Source organism: Fringilla coelebs, assembly GCF_963513975.1.
Source record: "Fringilla coelebs genome assembly, chromosome: 37".
Lineage (NCBI taxonomy): Eukaryota > Metazoa > Chordata > Aves > Passeriformes > Fringillidae > Fringilla > Fringilla coelebs.
Window position 1 is genome coordinate 7832 of NC_140063.1, and position 16530 is coordinate 24361.

The 16530-nt window shown below is 68.9% G+C and overlaps 2 protein-coding genes across 4 annotated transcripts; both read right to left on the reverse strand.

Annotated features, from left to right (window-relative positions):
• Nucleotides 1–447: 447 nt before the first annotated feature.
• QPCTL (glutaminyl-peptide cyclotransferase like) lies at nucleotides 448–10555 on the reverse strand (the record flags this gene model as incomplete). Of its 3 annotated transcripts, XM_084224421.1 has the most annotated exons (7): nucleotides 448–881; nucleotides 1654–1764; nucleotides 3547–3646; nucleotides 6392–6541; nucleotides 7303–7644; nucleotides 8577–8738; nucleotides 10328–10555. In XM_084224421.1, the coding sequence occupies 7 exons, from the start codon at nucleotides 10553–10555 to the stop codon at nucleotides 736–738; spliced, it is 1239 nt and encodes a 412-aa protein (XP_084080547.1). In that variant the 3' UTR covers nucleotides 448–735. The 3 variants fall into 3 exon arrangements, with proteins under 3 accessions (XP_084080547.1, XP_084080548.1, XP_084080549.1); XM_084224422.1 differs by lacking the exon at nucleotides 1654–1764; XM_084224423.1 differs by lacking the exon at nucleotides 3547–3646 and having other exon boundaries at nucleotides 726–881.
• A 2129-nt stretch (nucleotides 10556–12684) lies between these two features.
• On the reverse strand, nucleotides 12685–14920 carry FBXO46 (F-box protein 46; the record flags this gene model as incomplete). The annotated part of the gene is made up of 2 exons (XM_084224383.1): nucleotides 12685–14513; nucleotides 14620–14920. The coding sequence occupies 2 exons, from the start codon at nucleotides 14918–14920 to the stop codon at nucleotides 12700–12702; spliced, it is 2115 nt and encodes a 704-aa protein (XP_084080509.1). The 3' UTR covers nucleotides 12685–12699.
• Between the last annotated feature and the right edge of the window lie 1610 nt (nucleotides 14921–16530).

Consider the following 16530-nt stretch of genomic DNA (forward strand, 5'->3'; position numbering starts at 1 on the left):
CCAAATCCCCTCTCGGGACCCCCAAATCCCCCCCCCGAGACCCCCAATTTCACCCCGGGCCCCCAAATCCCCCCCGAGACCCCCAAAATCCCCCCCAGACCCCCAAATTCTCCCCCGGGACCCCAAAATCCCCCCCAGACCCCCAATTTCCCCCTGGGACCCCCCAAATCCCCCCCCCGGGACCCCCAAATCCCCCCCCAGGACCCCCAAATTCCCCCCCTTTAACCCTCCTTTTCCCCCCCAGGTGTGAGCTCAGCTGCGCCCCCAAACCCGAGCAATAAAGGGAAATTTTTGTGGTTTTGGGGCTTTTTTGTGTTTATTTGGGACTTTCGGATTTTCCCTTTTTTGGGTATTTTTCGGTTGTTTTTTTTGGGGTTTTTGGGGTTTTTGGGGGTCAGAGCTGCAGGAACTCGGCCACGAAGAGCAGCAGCACCTTGGCCAGGTCCAGGGGTTTTTTTGGGATTTTTTGGGGGTTTTTTGGGTTTTTTTTGGTGGATTTTGTGGTTTTTTTTATTTGGGGGATTTTTTGGGGGGAATTTTTGGGTTTTTGGGGGTCAGAGCTGCAGGAACTCGGCCACGAAGAGCAGCAGCACCTTGGCCAGGTCCAGGGGTGTTTTTGGGGATTTTTTGGGTTTTTTTGTGGGGTTTTTTTGTGGGTTTTTTTGGGATTTGGGGTTTTTTTTGATTTGGGGGATTTTTTGGGGTGAATTTTTGGGATTTTGGGGTTTTTTGGGGTCAGAGCTGCAGGAACTCGGCCACGAAGAGCAGCAGCACCTTGGCCAGGTCCTGCACCGTCGGGGGGTGCAGGTTGTCCTCGGTGTCCCCAAGGGTGTGCCACACCCGCGGGAACGGCGTCGGGATCACGTGGAGCACCGGCACACCTGGGGACATTGGGGACATTGTGGGGACACCTGGGGACACCTGGGGACAGTGGGGACACCTGGGGACATTGGGGACATTGGGGACATTGGGGACATTGGAGGGACAGTGGGGGACATTGGGGACATTGGGGACACTGAGGGGACAGTGGGGACATTGGGGACAGTGGGGACAATGGGGACATTGGGGACATCATGGGGACCCTGGGGACAGAGAGGGGACGGTGGGGACATTGTGGGGACACCCAGGGGGACATCATAGGGATATTGGGGACATTGGGGATGTTTGGGGACATTGTGGGGACATTGGGGACATTGAGGGCATCGTGGGGACAGGGAGGGGACACTGGGGACACTGGGGACAGGGAGGGGACACTGGGGACACTGGGGACATCCTGGGGACCCTGGGGCACTGGGGACAGTGGGGACACCTGGGATCACGTGGAGCACCGGCACACCTGGGGACATTGGGGACACTGGGGGGACATTGGGGATCCTGGGGACATCCTGGGGACCCTGGGGACACTGGGGACATCATGGGGACCCTGGGGACATCCTGGGGACATCCTGGGGACACTGGGGACATCCTGGGGATATTTGGGGACATTGGGGACAGGGAGGGGTCCCTGGGGACATCATGGGGACCCTGGGGACACTGAGGATATTTGGGGACCCTGGGGACAGGGAGGGGATCCTGGGGACCCTGGGGACCCCGGGGACACCCTGGGGACATCCTGGGGACACCCTGGGGACATTGGGGACAGGTGGCTGTCACCTCGGCGCAGGAAGGGCAGGTGATCGTCCTCGACCGGCCCCGGGGCGGGGCCGAGGCGGAAAAACGGCGGCGGCGGCGACAGGAGGAGACCCAGGCGGCGGAGACGCTGCTCTGAGGACACATTGGGGACATTGGGGACATTGGGGACATTGAGGGGACATTGGGGACAGCTGGGGACAGCCAGGGACAGTGAGGACACATTGGGGACAGGAGGAGACCCAGGCGGCGGAGACGCTGCTCTGAGGGGACATTGGGGACATTGGGGACAGCTGGGGACACTGAGGGGACAGTGGGGACAGTGGGGACAGCTGGGGACACTGAGGGGACATTGGGGACATTGGGGACACTGAGGGGACACATTGGGGACAGGAGGAGACCCAGGCGGCGGAGACGCTGCTCTGGGGGGACATTGGGGACATTGGGGACAGCTGGGGACAGTGGGGACATTGGGGACACATTGGGGACATTGGGGACATTGGGGAATGACAGGGACTGCAGGAGACCCAGGCGGCGGAGACGCTGCTCTGAGGGGACATGGGGACATTGAGGGGACAGCTGGGGACACTGAGGGGACAGTGGGGACATTGGGGACACACTGGGGACAGTGAGGACACACTGGGGACATTGGGGACAGGAGGAGACCCAGGCGGCGGAGACGCTGCTCTGAGGGGACATTGGGGACATTGAGGGGACATTGGGGACATTGGGGACATTGGGGACAGTGGGGACACATTGGGGACAGCTGGGGACACTGGGGACACATTGGGGACAGGAGGAGACCCAGGCGGCGGAGACGCTGCTCTGAGGGGACATTGGGGACATTGGGGACATTGGGGACACTGAGGGGACATTGGGGACATTGGGGACATTGGGGACATTGGGGACACATTGGGGACATTGGGGACATTGGGGACAGCCAGGGACAGTGGGGACACACTGGGGACAGGAGGAGACCCAGGCGGCGGAGACGCTGCTCTGAGGGACATTGGGGACATTGGGGACAGCTAGGGACACTGAGGGGACATTGGGGACAGTGGGGACATTGGGGACAGTGGGGACAGCTGGGGACAGCTGGGGACATTGGGGACATTGGGGACAGTGGGGACATTGGGGACATTGGGGACATTGGGGACATTGGGGACAGGAGGAGACCCAGGCGGCGGAGACGCTGCTCTGAGGGACATTGGGGACATGGGGGGACATTGGGGACATTGGGGACATTGGGGACATCGGGGGGACAGTGGGAACGGCGGCGACAGGAGGAGACCCAGGCGGCGGAGACGCTGCTCTGGGGGGACATTGGGGACATTGGGGACATTGAGGGGACATTGGGGACATTGGGGACACACTGGGGACAGCGGCGACAGCAGGAGACCCAGGCGGCAGAGACGCTGCTCTGAGGGACATTGGGGACACTGAGGGGACATTGGGGACATTGGGAGCATTGGGGGGACTTGGGGACACTGGGGACAGGGGCGACACGGCACTGTCCCCGCCCCATCCCCTCGCTGTCCCCTCCCCGTCCCCGGTGTCCCCTCCCTGTCCCCCCCCGCTGTCTCCCCTCCCTTTCCCCTCCCTGTCCCCTCCCCGTCCCCTCCCCGTCCCCGGTGTCCCCTCTGTCCCCTCCCTGTTCCGCAGTGTCCCCTCCCTGTCCCCTCGCTGTCCCCGCAGTGTCACCCCTCTGTCCCCGCTGTCCCCCCCGCTGTCCCCTCCCTGTCCCCTGTCCCCTGTGTCCCCGCTGTCCCCTCTGTCCCCCCTGTGTCCCCTCCCTGTCCCCTGTCCCCCCCTGTGTCCCCCCTCTGTCCCCGCTGTCCCCCCTGTCCCCCCCTGTCCCCCCGGTGTCCCTGTCCCCGGTGTCCCCTCCCTGTCCCCCCGCTGTCCCCGCTGTCGCACCGATGTCGCGCAGGCGCAGGAACCAGCGGTGGCTCTGCGGGAAGTGGCTGTGGATGGCGGGGGAGGGGCCGCCCAGCAGGTCCAGCAGCACCAGCAGGCTCTGGGGACAAATGGGGACATTGGGGACATTGGGGACATTGGGGACACCGTGGGGTCAGGGACACAGGGGACACAGGGACACACGGGGACAGGGCTGTGGATGGCGGGGGAGGGGCCGCCCAGCAGGTCCAGCAGCACCAGCAGGCTCTGGGGACAGAGGGGACATTGGGGACACTGTGGGGACACACAGGGACAGGGACACACAGGGACACAGGGGACACAGGGACACACGGGGACAGGGACACACAGGGACACCCAGCAGGCTCTGGGGACACAGGGGACAGAGGGGACATTGGGGACACCGTGGGGACACACAGGGACAGGGACACACGGGGACACTGGGGACACAGGGACAGGGCTGTGGATGGCGGGGGAGGGGCCGCCCAGCAGGTCCAGCAGCACCAGCAGGCTCTGGGGACACAGGGGACATTGGGGACACTGTGGGGACATTGGGGACATCGTGGTGACACAGGGACACCGAGGGGACAGGGACACACAGGGACACACGGGCACAGGGCTGTGGATGGCGGGGGAGGGGCCGCCCAGCAGGTCCAGCAGCACCAGCAGGCTCTGGGGACACAGAGGGGACATTGGGGACATCATGGGGACATTGGGGACACCGTGGGGACACAGGGACACAGGGGACACAGGGACACACAGGGACACACGGGGACAGGGCTGTGGATGGCGGGGGAGGGGCCGCCCAGCAGGTCCAGCAGCACCAGCAGGCTCTGGGGACAGAGGGGACATTGGGGACACTGTGGGGACATTGGGGACATTGGGGACATCATGGTGACACCGTGGGGTCAGGGACACAGGGGACACAGGGACACGGGGACACACAGGGACAGGGGCATGGGTGGCGGGGGAGGGGCCGCCCAGCAGGTCCAGCAGCACCAGCAGGCTCTGGGGACACAGGGGACATTGGGGACATTGGGGACATTGGGGACACCGTGGGGACACCGTGGGGACAGGGACACAGGGGACACACAGGGACACACAGGGACAGGGACACACAGGGACACCCAGCAGGCTCTGGGGACACAGAGGGGACACTGGGGACACTGTGGTGACACAGGGACACAGGGACACAGGGACACAGAGGGGACAGGGACACAGGCACAGGGACACAGGGACACAGGGACAGTGTCCCCTCCGTGTCACTGACCATGGCGGTGACCTCTGACCCCGCCGGGTGTCCCCAGTGTCACTGTCACTGACCATGGCGGTGACCTCTGACCCCGTGGGATGTCCCCTGGCCGCCATTGTCCCCGCCAGGTGTCTGGCCCCGTAGAGGGAGTGTCCCTGTGTCCCTGTCCCTGTGTCCCTGTGTCACTGTGTCACTGTCCCTGTGTCACTGTCACTGACCATGGCGGTGACCTCTGACCCCGCTGGGTGTCCCCTCAGTGCCATCCTCCCCGCCAGGTGTCGTGCCCCGTACAGGGAGTGTCCCTGTGTCCCTGTGTCCCTGTGTCACCGTGTCCCTGTCCCTGTGTCACTGTCCCTGTGTCCCTGTGTCCCTGTGTCACTGTGTCACTGTCACTGACCATGGCGGTGACCTCTGACCCCGCCGGATGTCCCTTTGCCGCCATCGTCCCCGCCAGGTGTCTGGCCCCGTACAGGGAGTGTCCCTGTCCCCAGTGTCACTGTCCCTGTGTCACTGTGTCACTGTCCCCAGTGTCACTGACCATGGCGGTGACCTCTGACCCCGCGGGATGTCCCCAGTGTCACTGACCATGGCGGTGACCTCTGACCCCGCCGGGTGTCCCCTCAGTGCCATCCTCCCCGCCAGGTGTCTGGCCCCATACAGGGAGTGTCCCTGTGTCCCTGTCCCTGTGTCCCCTCCGTGTCACTGACCATGGCGGTGACCTCTGACCCCTCCGGATGTCCCTTTGCCGCCATTGTCCCCGCCAGGTGTCGCGCCCCGTACAGGGAGTGTCCCTGTCCCCAGTGTCACTGTCCCTGTGTCCCTGTCCCCGTGTCACTGACCATGGCGGTGACCTCTGACCCCGCGGGATGTCCCCTGGCCGCCATCGTCCCCGCCAGGTGTCGCGCCCCGTACAGGGAGTGTCCCTGTGTCCCGTGTCACTGTCACTGACCATGGTGGTGACCTCTGACCCCACAGGATGTCCCCGTGTCACTGACCATGGCGGTGACCTCTGACCCCGCCGGATGTCCCCTCAGAGCCATCGTCCCCGCCAGGTGTCTGGCCCCGTAGAGGGAGTGTCACCGTGTCCCTGTCCCTGTGTCCCTGTCCCTGTGTCACTGACCATGGCGGTGACCTCTGACCCCGCCGGGTGTCCCCTCAGTGCCATCGTCCCCGCCAGGTGTCTGGCCCCGTACAGGGAGTGTCCCTGTCCCCAGTGTCACTGTGTCCCTGTGTCCCTGTCCCCATGTCACTGACCATGGCGGTGACCTCTGACCCCGCGGGATGTCCCCTCAGTGCCATCGTCCCCGCCAGGTGTCGCGCCCCGTACAGGGAGTGTCCCTGTGTCCAGTGTCACTGTCCCCGTGTCACTGTCCCTGTGTCACTGTCACTGACCATGGCGGTGACCTCTGACCCCGCAGGATGTCCCCATGTCACTGACCATGGCGGTGACCTCTGACCCCGTGGGATGTCCCCAGTGTCACTGTCACTGACCATGGCGGTGACCTCTGACCCCGCCGGGTGTCCCTTTGCCGCCATTGTCCCCGCCAGGTGTCGCGCCCCGTACAGGGAGTGTCCCTGTGTCCCCGTGTCACTGACCATGGCGGTGACCTCTGACCCCGCCGGGTGTCCCCTCAGTGCCATCGTCCCCGCCAGGTGTCGCGCCCCGTACAGGGAGTCGCTCTCGCTCCAGGTGCCGAACGCCTCCTCCCCGTCCAGGAACAGCAGCTGCAGCGTCACGGGGGGGTCCTGGGGGGACACCTGGGTCACACACCTGGGCACAGGTGGGCACATCTGGGTCACACCTGGGACACACCTGAGCACACCTGGGCACACCTGAGCACAGCTGGGGACAGCTGGGGACAGCTGGGATACACCTGGGATACACCTGGGCAGACCTGGGCAGACCTGGGCAGACCTGGGCACACCTGGGGCACACCTGGGGACAGCTGGGATACACCTGGGGACAGCTGGGACACCTGGGGACACACCTGGGCACACCTGGGGACAGCTGGGCACACCTGGGGACAGCTGGGGACAGCTGGGACACACCTGGGATACACCTGGGATACACCTGGGCAGACCTGGGCACACCTGGGGACAGCTGGGATACACCTGGGCACACCTGGGATACACCTGGGGACAGCTGGGACACACCTGGGACACACCTGGGCATGCCTGGGGGACAGGTAGAGACAGCTGGGTCACACCTGGGGACACCTGGGCCACACCCGTCCCCACCTGTCCTCACCCACCCTCACCTGTCCCCAGGTGTCCACACCCATCCCCACCTGTCCCTGTCCCCACCCATCCCCACCTGTCCCCAGGTATCCCCAGGTGTCCCCACCCATCCCCAGGTGTGCTCACCTGCTCTGCTCTCCTGCTCAGGTGTGTGTCCAGGGCCGATGCCAGCTCCAGCAGGAGGGCGCAGGGCCCCACCCATCCCCACCTGTCCCCAGGTGTCCCCAGGTGTGCTCACCTGTCCCCAGGTGTGTCCCAGGTGTGCTCACCTGCTCTGCTCTCCGGCTCAGGTGCGTGTCCAGGGCGGATGCCAGCTCCAGCAGGAGGGCGCAGGGCACGGCGGCGTCGGTGGCGCCCACGAAGGGCTCAGGTGCGCGCCCAGGTGAGCCCCCAGGTGTGCCAGGTGCGCTCCCAGGTGCGCCAGGTGCGCTCCCAGGTGGCAGCACCTTGGTGTCGTAGTGGCAGGCCAGCGCCAGGCGCCGCGCACCTGCCGGCGCCGCCGTGGCCACCACGCTGCTGAAGGTCACCTGCCCGCGGGGCGTGGCCGCCACGAAGGTGTCGAGCTCCAGGTGCCAGGGGGCGGCCAGGGAGCGCAGGTGGGACAGGATGTGCTGGGGGACAGGTGGGACAGGTGAGGGACAGGTGGGACAGGTGAGGGACAGGTGGGACAGGATGTGCTGGGGGACAGGTGAGGGACAGGTGGGACAGGATGTGCTGGGGGACAGGTGGGACAGGTGAGGGACAGGTGGGACAGGTGAGGGACAGGTGGGACAGGTGAGGGACAGGTGGGACAGGATGTGCTGGGGGACAGGTGAGGGACAGGTGGGACAGGATGTGCTGGGGGACAGGTGGGACAGGTGAGGGACAGGTGGGACAGGTGAGGGACAGGTGGGACAGGGGAGGGACAGGTGGGACAGGATGTGCTAGGGGACAGGTGAGGGACAGGTGAGGGACAGGTGGGACAGGTGAGGGACAGGGGACAGGTGGGGACAGGTGGGACAGGTGGGGTCAGGTGGGACAGGTGGGACAGGTGGGACAGGTGAGGGACAGGTGAGGGACAGGTGTATTCGGGTCCCCAGGTGTGTTTGGGAGGGTCTCAGGGGGTCCCCAGGTGTGTCTGGGGTTCCCCAGGGTGGATTTGGGGTTCCCCAGGTGCATTCAGGGGTCCCAGGTGTGCCCGGGGGTCTCAGGGGGGTCCCAGGGTGTATTTGGGGTTCCCCAGGTGTGTTGGGGGGTCTTAGGGGTCCCCAGGTGTGTCTGGGGGGTTCCCCAGGTGTGTTTGGGGGTCTCAGGGGTTCCCCAGGTGTGTCAGGGTTCCCCAGGTGTGTCCGGGGGTCTCAGGGGTTTCCCAGGTGTGTTTGGGGGGGGTTCCCCAGGTGCATTTGGGGGTCTCAGGGGTCCCCAGGTGCGTCCGGGGGTCTCAGTGTGGATTTGGGGTCCCCAGGTGTGTCTGGGGGGTTCCCCAGGTGTGTCTGGGTTCCCCAGGTGTGTCTGGGGGGTTCCCCAGGTGTGTCAGGGTTCCCCAGGTGCGTGGGGGTCTCACCTGGCGGGCGGCGCGGCTGCCGGGCCCCCCCGGGACCCTCTCGTGCAGGAGGGGCCTCAGGAGGGACCCCCAGAGCCGGGCGGGGTCCAGGTGGGCCAGGAGGGTCCGGAGGGCGTGGTCCGAGGGGGGGCCGGGGGGGGCGCGGGGGGGCTCCGGGGGGGCCTGGGGGGATTTGGGGGGGGTCCTGAGGGGTCTGGGGGTCCCAAAGGGGTCTGGGGGGGCCTGGGGGGTCCCAAAGGGGTCTGGGGGCTCCTGGGGGGTCCCAAAGGGGTCTGGGGGGTCCTGAGGGGTCTGGGGGTCCCAAAGGGGTCTGGGGGCTCCTGGGGGGTCCCAAAGGGGTCTGGGGGGATTTTGGGGGGTCCCAAAGGGGTCTGGGGGGACCTGGGGGGTCCCGAAGGAGTCTGGGGGGGGGTGGGGGGAATTTGGGGGGTCCCAAAGGGGTCTGGGGGGTCCTGGGGGGTCCCAAAGGGGTCTGGGGGGTCCTGGGGGGTCCCGAAGGGGTCTGGGGGGTCCTGGGGGGAGTCTGGGGGGCCCTGGGGGGATTTGGGGGGTCCTGAAGGGGTCTGGGGGGACCCTGGGGGGACCCTGGGGGGATTTGGGGGCTCCTGAAGGGGTCTGGGGGGGCCTGGGGGGATTTTGGGGGGTCCCAAAGGGGTCTGGGGGGTCCTGGGGGGATTTGGGGGGTCCCAAAGGGGTCTGAGGGGGTCCTGGAGGGAATTTGGGGGGTCCCAAAGGGGTCTGGGGGGTCCTGGGGGGATTTTGGGGGGTCCTGGAGGGAATTTGGGGGGTCCCAAAGGGGTCTGGGGGGGTCCTGGGGGGATTTTGGGGGGTCCCGGGGACGTTTGGGGGGTCCCAGTAGGGTTTTGGGGGTCCCAAAGGGGTCTGGGGGCTCCTGAAGGGGTCGGGGGGGGTCCCAAAGGGGTCTGGGGGTCCCCCGGGGAGTCTGGGGGCTCCTGGAGGGGCTGTGGAGGGGGGGTTGGGGCATTTGGGGGGTCCTGGAGGGGTCTGGGGGGTCCTGGAGGGGTCTGGGGGGTCCTGGGGGGACTCTGGGGGGTCCCGAAGTGGTTTGGGGGGGGTCCTGGGGGGACTCTGGGGGGTCCTGGAGGGGTTTTGGGGGGTCCTCGAGGGGCTTTGGGGGTCCCGGTGGGATTTTAGGGGGTCCCAGACGGGTTTGGGGGGGTCCTGGAGGGGCTTTGGGGGTCCCGGTGGGGCTTTGGGGGGGTCCCGGAGCAGTTTTGGGGGTCCCGGTGGGGTTTTAGGGAGTCCCAGGCGGGTTTTAGGGGGTCCCGGAGTGGTTTTGGGGGGTCCCGGTGGGGCTTTGGGGGGTCCCGGTGGGGTTTTGGGGGTCCCGGTGGGGTTTTGGGGGTCCCGAAGGTTTCGGGATATCCCGAACTGGTTTTGGGGGGGTCCCGAAACGTTTGGGGAAGGGGGCTCCCGTTACCCCCCCCGGTACCTCCGTTACCCCCCCGTTACCCCCCTCCGTTATCCCTCCCACTCCCCCGTTACCCCCCCGTTATCCCCCCGGTACCCCCGTTAACCCCCCCGGTACCCCCGTTAACCCCCCCGGTTACCCCGTTATCCCTCCCCCGTTATCCCTCCCCCGTTAACCCCCCCGGTACCCCCGTTACCCCCCCGTTATCCCCCCCCGGTACCCCCGTTATCCCCCCCTGTACACCCCTCCGTTATCCCTCCCACTCCCCCGTTACCCCCCCGTTATCCCCCCCCGGTACCCCGTTACCCCCCCCGCTCACCGGCGCGCTCTTCCCGCGCTCCCCGCCGGGCCAGGACGCCCACAGGACGGCGGCGGCCGCCAGCAGCGCCAGCAGCGGCAGCAGCGGCCGGGCCGGGCGCGGGGCCCGCGGGAGGAGCCCCCGGAACGGGCCCGGGCCCGGTTCCGGTACCGGTTCCGGCACCGGGGCCGGGCCGGGACTCGAACCCGCGGCCCGGGGGCGGCGCGGCCCGGCCGGGAGACGGCGCATGGCGGGGGCGGGGCCTGCGCGGGGCGGGGCCGGCGCGGGCCAATGGACGGCGAGGGGCGGGGCGAGGGCGGGGCGGGGCCGCGCGGGGTGACGAGGAGAGCGCGGATTGGGCGGTGGGCGGGGCTGGAGGGGAGGCCACGCCCATGTGGGGCGGCGAGGGACGGACGGACGGACACGGGGGGACAGAGGGACACGGGGGGACAGGGGGACACGGGGAGGGGACAGAGGGACACGGGGAGGGGACAGAGGGACACGGGGGGACAGAGGGACACGGGGAGGGGACAGACGGACAGAGGGACACGGGGGGACAGAGGGACACGGGGGGGGACACGGGGGGACAGAAGGACACGGGGGGGACAGAGGGACACGGGGGGACAGAGGGACACGGGGAGGGGACAGAGGGACACGGGGGGGACAGAGGGAGAGAGGGACACGGGGGGACAGAGGGACACGGGGAGGGACAGAGGGACACGGGGGGACAGAGGGACACGGGGGGACAGGGGGACACGGGGAGGGGACAGACGGACAGAGGGACACGGGGGGACAGAGGGACACGGGGGGGGACAGAGGGACACGGGGGGGACAGAGGGACACGGGGGAGTTGTCACCGTCCTGAGGGACCCCCCGGGCTGGGGCCACCCCCTCCCTTGGGACCAGCACTGTCCCCACATGGGGACACCGCCCTGGAGGGGACTGTCACCTTCTGAGGGACATTGTCACCCTCTGAGGGACACCGTCCTTCCAGGTGCCATCAGTCCGGCTTGGGGACATCACCACGGGCTGTCCCCATTGTCCTTTGTGGGGACACCACCCTGGATGGCACTGTCACCTTCTGAGGGACATTGTCACTGTCCTTGGTGCCATCACCACGGGCTGTCCCCATTGTCCTCTGTGGGGACACCACCCTGGATGGCACTGTCACCTTCTGAGGGACATTGTCACTGTCCTTGGTGCCACCAGCCCGGCTGGGGACATGGCCACTGGGCTGTCCCCATTGTCCTCCGTGGGGACACCGCTCTAGAGGGGACTGTCACCTTCTGAGGGACACTGTCACCCTCCCTGGCGCCACCAGCCCGGCTGGGGACATCACCGCTGGCTGTCCCCATTGTCCTGCGTGGGGACATCACCCTGGATGGCACTGCCACCCTCTGAGGGACACTGTCACCCTTCCAGGAGCCACCAGCCCAGCTGGGGCCATCACCACGGGCTGTCCACCTTGTCCTTTATGGGGACACCACCCTGGATGGCACTGTCACCCTCTGAGGCACACTGTCACCTCCCTGGTGCCATCACCAAGGGCTGTCCACATTGTCCTTTATGGGGACACCACCCTGGATGGCACTGTCACCCTCTGAGGTACACTGTCACCCTCCCAGGTGCCACCAGCCCGGCTGGGGCCATCACCACGGGCTGTCCCCATTGTCCTCCGTGGGGACATCACCCTGGATGGCACTGTCACCCTCTGAGGCACATTGTCACCCTCCCTGGTGCCACCAGCCCAGCTGGGGACATCACCACGGGCTGTCCCCATTGTCCTTTGTGGGGACACCGCCCTGGATGGCACTGTCACCCTCTGAGGCACATTGTCACCCTCCCTGGTGCCACCAGCCCAGCTGGGGACATCGCCACTGGGCTGTCCCCATTGTCCTGTGTGGGGACACCGCCCTGGATGGCACTGTCACCTTCTGAGGGACACTGTCACCCTCCCAGGTGCCACCTGCCCAGCTGGGGACATCACCACTGGGCTGTCCCCATTGTCCTGCGTGGGGACATCACCCTGGATGGCATTGCCACCGTCCTTGGTGCCACCAGCCCGGCTGGGGCCATCACCACGGACTGTCCCCATTGTCCTCCGTGGGGACACCACCCTGGATGGCACTGTCACCTTCTGAGGGACACTGTCACCTCCCTGGTGCCATCACCACGGGCTGTCCCCACTGTCCTTTGTGGGGACACCACCCTGCATGACACCGCCACCCTCCCCGGTGCCACCACCCGAGTCGGTCCCACCACCACCCCGATCCCACACTCGACCCTTTCCGTTCCTTTTTCTCTTTTTTCCCGTCCGTCCATCCATCCATCCGTGCGGCCCCACCCTCCCCGCCCCTCCCACCCTTCCGTGTGTCCGTCCGTCGGTCCCGCCCTCACCTGCCCTCCTCCCTGCGCCCCGCCGGGTGCACCCAGTTGTTGTCGTGCAGCCCGGTGCGGCAGCCGGGCGCCTCGCGGTCGGTGCGGCGGCAGCACATCCAGTACGAGCGCCCGTAGGGCAGGTCGTGGTGGTAGGGCTTGGGGTGCCAGCGGCACAGCGACACGTCGCCGCGCTCGTACCGCTTCTTGCACTGCTTGCACGGGTCGTCCCGGTAGAGCGGGTCCCGGTTCCAGCGCGAGTCCGCCGCCCGCACGCCGAAGGTCTCGATGATGGATTTGAAGTAGTGGCAGGAGCATTTCAGCGCCGCCAGCGCCTGCGTCGGCAGGTAGCTGAAGATCTTCACCATGACGTGCTCGGGCAGCAGCAGCATGTACTGCCGCGGCTCCAGCAGCCGCTGGATCTTGAACCGGATCTCCAGGAAATCGTGCGACACGTGCCGGTACAGCCGGCACAGCGCCGGGTCTCCTCCCGCTCCCTCCTTCCCCGCCGCCGCCGCCGCCGCCTCCTTCCCCGCCGCCGGTTGTTCGGGCAGCAGGAAGAGCTGTCCCGGCGGCGGCGGCTCGTCCGGTAGCCGCACGGTCTCCTCGGTCACCTGCTTGGCGCTGTCCTTGCCGAAGAACACGCACTGGTCCACCGCGCCCGTCACCACCACGTCCACGTGGAAACCGGACGCGCAGTCCCGCGGCGCCGCCGCCGCCGCCGCCGCCGCTCCCTCGGCCGTACCGGCGGCGGGCTCGGCCGCCGCGCCCGCCTCGTCGCCGCCGTCCTTGTCGCCCGCGGTGGTGGCGGCGGTGGCGGCCAGGAGCAGCCGCGCCGGGCTCACCAGCCGGTACAGGTCGCAGGTGATCTGGTCCTTCTGCCGGGGCCGCTCGGTGCTGGCGGCGGCGGCGGCTTCGCGCCCGCTGGAGATGCGGAAGGCGATCCGCACCTCGCCCGGTGCCGCGCTGGCGGCGGCGCCCGCCGTGGCGCCCTCCGTCCCGGTACCGCCAGCACCGCCACCACCCCCGCCGCCGCCGCCAGCACCGCGGCACACCCCGTTAGGCCGGCCCGCCGCCCCGCCGCCGCCGCCGCCGCGCTCCCGGTGCTGGCTCTGCGACTCGAACTGGGCCACGGCGGCGGCCACGCGGCGGCACTCGGGGCCGCCCGGTGCCTCCAGCAGCACCAGCGGCGCCCGCGGCAGGCTCTGCAGGGCCAGCGCCGCCCGCCGCTCCACCAGCGCCACCATCTCCGCCACCGACAGCAGGTCCGGCCCGTCCCCGCCGTCCCCGCCCTCACCGGGGCCGTCCCCGGCGGCCCGGGCCGGTCTGGCGGCGGATTTGGGTTCGTGGCAGCGCCGGCGCCGCTTGGCCTTGGAGCTGTCGCTGCCCCAGTGGCCCTTGACCTTCATGGTGCTGGCGCGGCCGCCGGTGCCGGTGCCGGTGCCGGTGCCGGTGCCGGTGCCGCCGCACTGGTGCGCCACGAAGAACGCCACCTTCTCCTTGGTGTTGCCCGGTTTGATGACGTACCAGGTGTCCAGCAGCACCCGCCCGTCCTCGGCGGGGCCGGCCGAGCCCACCGGCGGCGGGCCGGGCTCGGCGGGGTCCGGGGGGGTGTTCTCGGAGGGGCGGCAGCCCGGGGCTCGGCGGGCACCGGCGGCGGCGGCGGCGGCGGGGGAGCAGGGCTTGTTCTGCGAGAAGGTGCCGAAGGGGCGCGGGCACCACAGCTGCAGCTGCGGGAAGGCGTTCGGGGGCTCCATCGGCGGCGCCGCCGCCGCATCCGCACGGCACGGCCGCCCCGCCGCCGCCGCCGCCGCCGCGGGGCCGCCCGGGCCTGCGGAGAGACGGCGGGTGAGCGGGGGGACCCTCGGGGACACCGGAGGGACCCTCGGGGATACCGGGAGCGCCCTCGGGGACACCGGAGCGACCCTCAGGGATACCGGAGGGGCGCTCGGGGACAGCGGGAGGACTCTCGGTGACATCGGGGGACCCTCGGGCACACCGGAGGGACCGGGGGAGACCCTCGGGGACCCCGGGAGGACTCTCAGGGACACCGGAGCGACCCTCGGGGACACCGAGCAACCCTCGGGGACATCGGAGGGGGCCTTGGGGACACCGGAGCGACCCTCGGGGATACCGGAGCGACCCTCGGGGACACCGGGTGACCGGGGGGAACCTCGGGGACACCGGGAGGGCCCTCAGGGTCAGCGGAGGAACGCTCAAGGACACTGGGGGACCCATGGAGACACCGGGGCAACGCTCGGGGACACCGGGAGGACCCTTGTGGACACCGAGCAACCCTCGGGGACACCGGGGGCGCCCTTGGGGACACCGAGCAACCCTCGGTGACACGGGGGGGACCCTTGGGGACACCGGGGGGACGCTCGGGGACACCGGGGGGACTCTTGGGGACACCGGGGGCGCCCTTGGGGACACCGAGCACCCCTTGGGGACACCGGGGGGACTCTTGGGGACACCGGGGGCGCCCTCGAGGACACCGGGAGGGCCCTTGGGGACACCAAGCAACCCTCGGGGACACCGGGAGGGCCCCTGGGGACACCGGGGGGGCCCTTGGGGACACCGAGCAACCCTTGGGGACCCCGGGGGGGCCCTTGGGGACATCGCAGGGCCCCGCCCCCCTCCCCTTCCCACGCCTAAAGCCCCGCCCCCCGCGGGGCCCCGCCCCTCATCACGCCCCGCCTCTCCGCAAGCCCCGCCCCGCCGGTTTAACGCCCGCCCACCTCCCCCGGCCAATCAGCGCGCGGCGTTCGGGCCGTGCCCATATATGGACGGCGGCGCGCGCGGCGCGGAGGGGGCGTGGCCCCGGTGGGGCGTGGCCTCGGTGGGTGGGCGTGGCGTGGCGGGACGGGCCCGGTCCCGTGTGGGGCCCGGTGGGGGGGTGGGGGGGAACCGGGGGGGGGGGAAGAACCGGCGCCGGTGTCCGGCGGGCAGGACGCGGTAACGGGGCCTGGGGGCACCACCGGGCCCGCCCGCCTGCCGGCCGAGCGGCGCCGGTGCTCGGTGTCGCACCGGCATCCCCCCGGAGCCCCCGCCGTGCCCTCCGTTAGGCCCCGTGCGCGCTCCCAGCCAGCCACCCGCAGCCCCGGGCCGCTCCCCGGGGCGTCCCGCGCCCGCGTCCCTTCCCCCCCCACCCCCGGGCCCCGCCCGGTGCCGCCGCCCCTCCCCCGCTCACCGGGCCGTGCCGGGCGCGGCCGCTCCGCCTCTCCGGCCGCTTCCGGGGTGCCCCGCCGCGCATGCGCCCGGGCCCGCCGCGCTGCGCGCCTGCGGCTGCGCGGGGCATCACGGGAGCTGTAGTTCTCCCGGCGCCGCGGGGCATCACGGGAGCTGTAGTTCTCCCGGCGCCGCGGGGCATCACGGGAGTTGTGGTTCTTCCCTCGCGGGGCGTGCTGGGAGTTGTGGTTTCTCTCCCCCTCTCCAATGAGTGGGCGGCACCCCCGGGTGTCACGTGGTCGGTTTATTTTTAGGGTACAGATTCCGGGGACCCCTCCCCCCCCCCGCCCCCAAACGCCCAAATTCCCAGGATTTCGCCCCAAATTGACCCAGTGCCCAAAACTCTTGGGACTCGTTCCCCCAGCACCCCCAGGTGCCCCCCAGGTGTCCCCAGTTGCCCCCCCACACCCACATCAGCCCCCCAGGTATCCCCAGGTGTCCCCAGGTGCCCGCCCAGGTGTCCCCAGGTGTCCCCAGGTGTCCCCAGGTGCCCCCCAAGTGTCCCCAGGTTCCCCCCCAGGTGTCCCCAGGTATCCCCAGGTGCCCCCCAGGTGTCCCCAGGTGCCCCCCAGCACCCCCAGGTGCTCCCCAGGTGCCCTCAGGTGCCCCCCAGGTGTGTC